Here is a 10,118-nt window from a genome sequence, read left to right as displayed (position 1 = left end):
AGACAGAATCTTGCTTTTGTCAACCAGACTGGAGTGCAGTGGGATGATTTCGGCTCATTGCATCCTCCGCCTCCCAGGTTTAAGTGATTCTCCTACCTCAGCCTCCTGAGTAGCTGGAATTACAGGTGCACACCACCATGTCCGGCTAATTTTTGTGTTTTCAGTAGAGACGGGTTTTCTCTATGTTGGCCACAAACTCCTGGCCTCAGGTGATCTGCTCCCCTCAGCCTCCCAAAGTGCTAGGATTACAAGCACGAGCCACTGTGCCTGGGCCAATCATTTTCTAATGATTAGAAACAGAGAGGCCTGGAGCAGGTGGCTTGTGCCTGTAATCCCAGCACTTTGGGACTCTGAGGTGGACAGATTGCCTGAGCTCAGGAGTTTGAGACCAGCCTGAGCAACAGGGCGAAACCCCATCTCTACTAAAAATACAAAAAATTAGCCAGGCATGGTGGTGAGCGCCTGTAGTCCCAGCTACTCAGGAGGCTGAGATACGAGAACAGCTTGAACCCAGGAGACGGAGGTTGCAGTGAGCCGAAATCAGACCACTTCACTCCAGGCTGGGTGACAGAGTGAGACCCTGTCTCCAAAATAAAAAATTTTTAAATTTTTTTAAAAAAAGAGAGAGAAATTGCGTATAATCCCACCACTCTAACACTAAGTAACTATTTTCATTTTCCACATTTCGTTGTATATGCACATGAAGTATTCATACTTCAGAATATACTTATATCCAGGGTAGTTTTTGTAAAATACAAATGTATATCACTTATGGAATGTGTTGCCGGATTTTTAGCCCTTTGTTTATTAATGAGATTGTTGTAAGAACAGAAGATTTTATACTTGGGTCACTAAGAAAGGTGAATTTAAAAAAAATCCCTACTGTACCATTTGTTTCTATTTAGACTTTTTTTTTTTTTGGGAGATGGAGTCTTGCTCAGTTGCCCAGACTGGAGTGCAGTGGTGTGATCTCGGCTCACTGCAACCTCCGCCTCCCAGGTTTGAGTGATTCTCCTGCCTCAGTCTCCCGAGTAGCTGGGATTACAGGTGCCCACCACCACGCCTGGCTAGTTTTGTATTTTTAGTAGAAATAGGTTTCACCATGTTGGCCAGGCTGGTCTTAAACTCCTAACCTCAAATGATCTGTTATTTAGACATTCTTAAGTTCATTTCACTATATGTGCATATCTGCAGAGAAAAAGATATATACCCACAATGGTTCTCTCTGAGTGCTGGCATTCAGTGATTTTTATTTATTTCTTCATGATTTACTTCATACATTTTCCATAATGAATATTTGTTATATTCAAGAAAAATAAATTATTGTTTAAAATGCTTATTTCAATTTTCTGGAGTAAAGTTGTACATAATTTAAAAAAAATCTTTACTAGGCACCAACTTTGTTAGGGCCTGGTGATGGGCTTTGGGGATATACAGGTGAATAGGTTCCTGAGAACACAGATGTATAATCAAAGGACAGTAAAGTTTATGTAGGCTCAATGAAGTCTGTATCATGGGTGCTTAGCAGGGAGGTGGGTGCTGGTACTTAATATTCCATTTTATTCAGCATTTTAGTGTTTTTGTGACTAGTTGAATTAGACCGGTTCTTATAGTGTTTGCAGTTATTAAGGTGGGATCAAAATTATTCCTATTTTTAACTCACATCTGATCAGTTTTTCAGCAGCTTACATATGATTTATCAGTTCAATCTAAGAACTTTACCCAGTCAACCTCCAAGCTAGCCATTACAAGAATGGCCTCTAGGATGTGGAGTGATTAGCAGCTGGTAGAGGTCATGCATGGTAGCCTTGCTTTGAGTCCCCTGTACTCACCACCAACACACATAGCAGTATCTTACAGGGCCTTGTAAATAAAATAGGGACTCTAGCTTCTTTAGCTGCTATATTCTCATGAGAGTAATAGTAGCGATAAAGTCGTATTTCCAAAGTACTGTTTTAAGCTCTTTATTCATATTAATATATTTAATACTCCCAATAACTCCATGGAATTGGTTGTTTGATTAGTTCCCCCCCCCCCTTTTTTTTTTTTTTGAGATGGAGTCTTGCTCTATTGCCCAGGCTGGAATGCAGTGGCATGACCTCGGCTCACTGCAACCTCCGCCCCCAGGGTTCAAGCGATTCTCCCACCTCAGCCTCCCAAGTAGCTGGGACTACAGGCACGTGCCACCACACGTGGCTGATTTTTGTATTTTTAGTAGAGATGACGTTTCACTGTGTTGGCCAGGCTGGTCTCGAACTCCTGACCTCATGATCCATCCACCTTGGCCTCCCAAAGTGCTGGGATTACAGGTGTGAGCCACTGCACCTGACTTCATTATCTCATTTTATGCATGAGGAAGCTGAGACCTATATTGATTAGGCAATTTGCCTTTCAGCTGGTGAGTAGAGCTAGATTTTGGACCCAGTATAGTTTCTGAGCTGCTATACTACCTTTTTTGTCAGCAGTAGTTATCAGGCCAACAACGCAACTAGTACCAATTAGTGCCATCTATTTAACATTTTGTTTGAAAGTGTTACACTGAGTTCAGTTTCATACATACATCTAAGTTTTCGGTCAGTTTCTGAGGTGGCTGGGTAGAGAAGAGGAATAGTAGTATTTTGATTAAAGTTGTTCTTCACTGGAACAAGTTTCCAAATTATAACGTTGCTTTCCAGAACTTTGCTTTTTAAGACTTTCTGTATAGGGATGTTTAACTTTAAGAGAACATAATTTACATATTTCAAAATTGAAAATGGGAGAATTTTTTTTTTTTGTTTTTTGAGATGGAGTCTCACTTGGTCACCCAGGCTGGAGTGCAGTGGCACAGTCTTGGCTTACTGCAACCTCCACCTCCTGGGTTCAAGCGATTCTTATGCTTCAGTCTCCCGAGGAGCTGGGACTAAAGGTGTGCGCCACCACACCCAGCTAATTTTTTTATATTTTTAGTAGAGACAGGGTTTCATCATGTTGGCCAGGCTGATCTTGAACTCCTGACCTCAGGTGATCCTCCTGCCTCAGCCTCCCAAAGTGCTGGGATTACAGGCACCAGCCACCACACCTAGCCGAAAAAGGGTAGAGTACTCCTTTTCTGTATAGAAATTCTTATAATCAAGTAATTCATATCCCTCAAAGAGCATTTAATACATTTTGGATTTGGAATTTGTTTTTAGAAATATATTGATATGTACAAGGTAGGTTTACATGTTTTTGTTTTTTAAGAATTTTATACATTTATAAAGGATTGAAAAATAGTTCACTTTTTTTTAATTACATGAAGGCAAATGTATAAACTTTGTGGTATAAGATATTCTGGTGCTGTCATACTCTATTTCCTCTATTGTCCGGATATTGGATAAAACTTCTAAATTTTACTTTTCAGTGTCATCCATGCACCATTACCAAGTCCTGTTGACAAAGTAAGTTGCCGATGATTATTTTTTCCAAATTGACTCAGCTATATTGCTTTGAAAATGTTTGTTTTTAATATGCTTTATCTAGAAATTTATTTCTTTTTTGTAACAAAATATGTAGAATGCGTATAGCTATATAGTTATTATAATCTTCTGATCTTCAATAGCTGGAGAATCTAAGATGGATGTTTCTTCAGAAAAAGCCTTTGTTATCTCAGTTAAATTATTCACTGTGTAAACTAGGAGTACCTGTTTTGTGTCTAGCCAGGGAGGGATAAGGAGTATTTGCTGTTACTTTTTATTCTGAGATACAATTCTGTCTAGAAATTTGTTAAAGTTTCTACCTAAATAGTTCACTCAACATTTACCAATACAGGGAGGTAATACAGAAATACAGGCTTACAAAAATTGTTCTTTTGTTGTCTTTAAGGGTTACTTTTTACTTGATCTGATCAGAAACTTTGCAGTAATTGCTTGCTAGAAAGCATTTTTCTTTTGTTCAGAAATAATGGTTTATTCAGTTATAGGTATCATTGCTAATTAGCCCCCCAAAATACATCTTTTGACATTAATGTGGGAGTCTAGTTTTCTTAGTGCAATAACTAAACTAGTGGAAAAAATATTTTACATTTTTCTTCCATTTGAATGAAGAGTGAAAGCCTGCTTGAAACTGAAATTCTCTGTTAGATTCCTTTTTTAGAAGTAAAAGTGGTTAATCATCAACTTCTGCAATACCAAGAATTATTCAGAAGTAAATAATGGTCCTGCTAATTTAGAACTAAATTTAAAAAATAATGCCAACACTCTGCTTTCTAGTCAGCATATTAATTAAAGTATACTTCCCAAGCTTAATAAGGACTGGTGCTGTAACATCATTAATAAGCTAACACATAGGGGTAAACATTACAGCAACCCAGTAGTCTTTCTTCCTCCTTCTTCACCTCCTCTTGCTCCTCCTCCTCCTCTTCTTTTCTTTCTTCTTTCCTCCTCCTTTTCTTCCTTCTTGTTTTCTCCCCCTTCTCCTCCTCCTCATATTTCTTCCTTTTTCTTTCTTTTCTTCCTCCTTCTTTCTTCCTTATTTCTTTTTCCTTATTCTTCTTTCTTCCTTCTTCCTTCTTTCTTGTTCCTTCTTCTTTCTTCTTTGTCCTTCTTCTTTCTTCTTCTTTTTTCTTCTTCCTCCCTCCTCCTTCTTTCTTCTTCTTCCTTTTTCTTCTTCCTTCCTTCTTCCTCTTTTTCCTCCCACCTCCTCCTCCTTTTTCTTCCTCCTCCTCCTGTTCCCTGCTCTTCTCCTTCCTCCCCCTCCTCCTCTTCTTTTTCTTCTTCCTCTTCCTTTTCTTCCTCCTCCTCCTTCCTTCCTTCTTTTTCCTCTTCCTTCCTTCTTCTTCCTTCTTTCCTCCTCCTCCTCCTTTTTTTTGAGACAGTTTCACTCATGTTGCCCAGGCTAGAGTGCAGTGTTACAATCTCAGCTTACTGCAACCTCCACCTTCCAGGTTCGAGCGATTCTTCTGCCCCAGCCTTCCGAGTAGCTGGTATTAGAGGCATGCACCACCACGCCCTGCTAATTTTATGTTTTTAGTAGAGACGGGGTTTCTCCATGTCTGTCAGGCTGGTCTTGGACTCCCAACCTCAGGTGATCTGGCCACCACGGTTTCCCAAAGTGCTGGGATTACAGGCGTGAGCCACCGCGCCCAGCCCTTCTTCTTCTTAGTTATTTATTTATTTATTTTTTGAGATGGAGTCTTGCTCTGTCATCCAAGCTGAAGTGCAGTAGCGTGACACGGCTATTTTTTGTATTTTTAGTAGAGACGGGGTTTCACCATGTTGACCAGGCTGGTCTCTCGAACTCCTGGCCTCAGGTGATCCACCTCCCTCGGCCTTCCAAAGTGCTGGGATTACAGGCATGAGCTACTGCGCCCGACCCTTCTTCTTTTTTTTTCTTTTTAAATAATGCCATGGCTCTATATTCCACAGCCTTGAAAAAACCCTTATAGAAGATATTCCTTATAATACTCTTGAGTTCTAAATAGTTTGACTATGACTTACAGTGTTTAAACACCATTACTTCCCATCTTTTTTCTTAAAACCTACCCATGGATTTAAAGAAACATTGCCTCAGGCCACTGGATAAAGTGTTGTATTTCATGACCCTGCCCTCCCTATACCACATAAAAATACCATTTTGAAGATGGCTACTTCTAAATGAATGAGGCTTGTTAAAATATTAAAGAACTATTTAATGATTAATTTTAAAGGGAAAATATGTGGATCTATTGATTTAGGAGGTTTTATTTCTGGATTAAGAAAAGGCTTTAATTCCATCAGAAAAGAAAAAACTTAAAAGGCTATATTGCCTTTGTGCTATAAATTTGTGATTTTAATAACAATTATTTTGCATATTAAAGTAAGTAGACATTTCAAGGAATTGGTTTAATGTTTTTTATGAAGTGTTCTCTGTTGATATTGTGTCATTTGTTTCTAGGTTGCTGCTAACACTCCAAGTATGTACTCTCAGGAACTATTCCAGCTTTCTCAGTATCTACAGGTAAAAGTAAATCTTGAGAATTCTTATAAGCAGAATTTCTTTTAAACTTTTAAAAGTTCTTAAAAGCAGAATTAGAGCCAGACAGGGTGGTTAATGCCTGTAATCCCAGGACTTTGGGAGGCCTAGGCAGAAGGATTGTTTGAGGCCAAGAGTTTGAGACCAACCTGGGCAATAAAGTGAGACCCCATCTCTACAAAAAAAAATTTTTAATTAACCAGGTGTGATGGTGTGCGTCTGTCGTCCCAGCTACTTGGGAGTCTCAGGTGAGAGGATTGCTTGAGCCCAGGGAGTCAAGGCTGCAGTGAACTTTGATGGCACCACTGCACTCCATCCTAGGCAGCAGAGCAAGACCCTGTCTCAAGAAAAGAAGCTCAGAATTAAACAACTTATATTTTATTTTGCCAGTTCACAAATATAGGATAAAAAAAATTGGCTGGATACAAATACAAAAGAAATACTATCTTTTCAAAAAAGAACAAAGGATTAAAAATAGATCTTATGAAGAAAGATAAAAGAGTCAAGATTAAATCTAGAGAAAAGCCTTTGTACGAGAAGAATTTTTTTCTTCAAGTATGAGGAGGTTCCAAAACAGTTTTTTTAAATCTGTTTTTAAATTTTTTGAGAGACAGGGTCTCACTCTGTCTCTCAGGTTGAAGTGTAGTGGCATGGTCAAAACTCACTACAGCCTCGAACTCCTGGGCTCAAGTCTTTGTCCTGCCTCAACCTCCCAAAGCATTGGGATTATAGGTGTGAGCCGCCATGCCGAGCCCCAAAACAATTTTTTATCCATAGATGGCTTTTGTTTTGTTTTGTTTTATTTTATTCTATTTTATTTTTGAGATGGAGTCACACTCTGTAGCCCAAGCTGGAGTGCAGTGGTACGATCTCAGCTCACTATAACCTCCGCCGGGCCCAAGCGATTTTCCTGCCTCAGCCTCCTGAGTGGCTGAGACTACAGGTATCCACCACTATGCCTGGCTAATTTTTTGTATTTTAGTAGAGACGGGGTTTTACCATGTTGCCCAGGGTGGTCTCAAACTCCTGAGCTCAGGCAATCTGCCCACCTCAGCCTCCCAAAGTGTTGGGATTACAGGCATGAGCCATGGCACCTGGCCCATAGATGACTTTTAAATAAAATTAAACTGGGAGAGATTTTGATTGCTTAATAATATTAATAGCAAGTAATTATATAGCACTTATTATATGCCAAGCTTCATTCTAGCACTTTACCTATATTATTTAATTCTCACAACAATCTTACAGGGTACATATTTTATCCCTATTTTTACAGATAGAGTAACTGAGAGGCAGGAAGATTTAATAATTTATACAATATCACACATCAAGTATATGGTAGAGCTGGGATTTGAACCTGGATGGCCAGATCTCAGATTTTCTGCTTTGTGTAACCACTGTGCTGTGCTGCTGGATTCAGAGAATAATTTTTTGGTGTAGAGCAGATACTTCTTCAAGTTAATGCCATATTTAAAGAACCATACAAATCTCTAAAAAGCAAACAAGTGTTTTGAGTTTTTTTCTTTGTTTGTTTTTTCTGTTTTTTGTCAGTTTGGGCTAGATTATGTTTCTTATTCTGGTGAGGGAGCATGGTAAAAGAAAACCCTGGATCAGGAGATTAGAGATTGAGGTATTTTTTTGTTTAGAGATTGAGGTATTTTTTTGTTTTGTTTTGTTTTGAAACGGACTCTTGCTCTGTCACCCACACTGGAGTGCACTGGCGCAATCTCGTCTCATTGCAACCTCCCCCTCCCGGGTTTAAGCAATTCTCCTGCCCCAGCCTCCCAAGTAGCTGGAATTAAAAGGATGTGCCACCACACCTGGCTAATTTTTTGTATTTTTAGTAGGGTAGAGTAGATTTTTAGGTTTCACCATGTTGGCCAGGCTGGTCTTAAACTCCTGACCTCAAGTGATCCACCCACCTTGGTCTCCCAAAGTGCTGGAATTATAGGTGTGAGCCACTGCACCGGGCAAGAGTGAGGTTTTTATCTTAGTTCTGCTACTCAACCCACTTTTGTGACTTTGAGTGAGTCATTTTATGTGGGTAGGCCTTCAGTTGTCTTTTGTTTCAAATAATAGTACCAAATGCGTGATCCTGGGTCCCTACATTCTTTTTTTTTTTTTTTTGAGTTGGAGTCTTGCTCTGTCGTCCAGGCTGGAGTGCAGTGGCGTGATCTTGGCTCACTGCAACCTCCGCCTCCTGAGTAGCTGGGACTACAGGCGCGTGCCACCATGCCTGGCTAATGTTTTGTATTTTTCATAGAGACAGAGTTTCACCATGTCAGCCAGGAAGGTCTCGATCTCCTAACCTCGTGATCCACCCGCCTTGGCCTCCCAAAGTGCTGGGATTACAGGCCTGAGCCACCACACCCAGTCCCCTACATTCTTTTATAGGAATCAATCAGTGAGAATGGTTCCATCTTAGTTAAGAATGTACACATCTATGAAAATGAACAGAAAATTAATCAATGTATTAATCAGATCTTATCTTCCACCAGGCATAATGTATGCATAGAAAAACATTATACATTTGGATTTTAATAGAGTATTTAAGAGTATTCTAAGCCAAAATTCCCTTGATTTAATCATTGGCTTTAATTTCTGACCTACTGGGAAAGTTGTTTAACTCTTTTATGCCTCATTTTCCTCATCTATGAAATGGATATAGTAATAGCACTTAACTTCACAGAATCATGAAGAATAAAAAAAAATTAATATATGTAAAGCACTTAGAACAGTTCCTGGCACATAGAATGTATGCCATAAATGTTAGTAGTTGTTTACCATTCAATAGGAAGGCACATTAATTAAGCTGCTTATTTTTAGAGGTGGAAGAAAACTTTGAGATTAATGTAATTTAAACCTCATTTTTCATATGAGAAATGTGGAGCTCATATAGGTTAAATTATTTGCCCAGGCTTGTATATTACTGTTACTAGTCATCGTGGATAGCAAATCTCACTCCCTCACTCTCTCACTCTTTCCAACCTTCTTGTTCTGTGAATATTCCTAGTGTCCTAATCCTCTACTGTTCCTTTTCTAGCTCTTTGAGATAAAATTATACCACAGTCTTTTCTGTATACATTCTTATTGAACTGCTAAAGTTCTAATGTAAATTGTGAACATTTTGAATAAAAACTGGAATAGGTGCATTTTATACCTTAGAACTAACTAAAAGACCATTCCTAGACTTATTAGATTTCTGTTAGGATATAGTTCATGGAGTTAAACTGTAAATGGAATTGAATTAAAAAGGTGAAATTACACCATCTAGTGGAAGTAAATTCTAAATGGTTGGTTGATGGTTTTGTTTTTCAGCAAAACTTTTCGCAGCATCTGAGTAATTTCCTGGATATTAGGAATGTTTTAGGAACTTAAACTTGGCAAATAGTCTCTTTTAAGTGAAGCTGTGTTTTAATATGGATTCTGAGGTGTATGGCTTTTTATTAGATTATTTAACCTATAGTTTTAGAGTTACCTTAAAAGGTAGTACCTCTAAGTAGACAAAATTTTCCATATTCATTATTTATCAAGGATGTGGAGAGCAATAAATTCATGCTTTAAACCTCAAGTACTATATTTGAAGCGTATACTTCTCTGTTGAGGTGTCTCAGAGGCATTAGGGTCATAAGTGTTTCTCTGGATAATGACAAGAATAGAACAAGGTGAAGAAGGTATGCCAAAACACAACTAAATGCTATGAGCATTTCACCTTGATTCCGGATGAAGGAGACCTGCTTAACAGCTATCAACTGCTAACAAGCCACCTAGAGTTTAGACTTTGTACACCAATGTCTTTCTCTGTAAAATATATCTTTGGGCCGGGCACGGTGGCTACGCCTGTAATCCCAGCACTTTGGGGGGCTGAGGTGGGTGGATCACCTGCGGTCAGGAGTTCGAGACTAGCCTGACCAAAATGGAGAAACGCCGTCTCTACTAAAAATACAAAATCAGCCAGGTGTGGTGGCGCATGCCTGTAATCCCAGCTACTCGGGAGGCTGAGGCAGGAGAATCACTTGGACACGGGAGGTGGAGGTTGCAGTGAGCCAAGATCGTGCCATTGCACTCCAACCTGGGCAGTAAGATTGAAATTCCATCTCAAAAAATATATATATTATATAATTATATAATATCTATTATATATGTAATGG

The 10,118-nt window shown here is 39.1% G+C and overlaps 1 protein-coding gene across 1 annotated transcript in view; it reads left to right on the top strand.

Moving 5' to 3' along the window:
- Window positions 1-10,118, top strand: part of LOC105515417 (sarcolemmal membrane-associated protein) — a 159,376-nt gene that overhangs the window by 102,575 nt on the left and 46,683 nt on the right. Inside the window, exons 4-5 of the mRNA XM_011947244.1 lie at window positions 3,380-3,416; window positions 5,890-5,952. Coding sequence (XP_011802634.1) covers window positions 3,380-3,416; window positions 5,890-5,952 — 100 coding nt within the window. The remainder of the gene's footprint in view (window positions 1-3,379; window positions 3,417-5,889; window positions 5,953-10,118) is intronic.

Source organism: Colobus angolensis, unplaced genomic scaffold, assembly GCF_000951035.1.
Source record: "Colobus angolensis palliatus isolate OR3802 unplaced genomic scaffold, Cang.pa_1.0 Scaffold26, whole genome shotgun sequence".
In the NCBI taxonomy this organism is placed as follows: Eukaryota; Metazoa; Chordata; class Mammalia; order Primates; family Cercopithecidae; genus Colobus; species Colobus angolensis.
The sequence above is the reverse complement of the archived record's forward strand: the minus strand, read 5'-3'. Positions and strand labels throughout refer to the sequence as shown.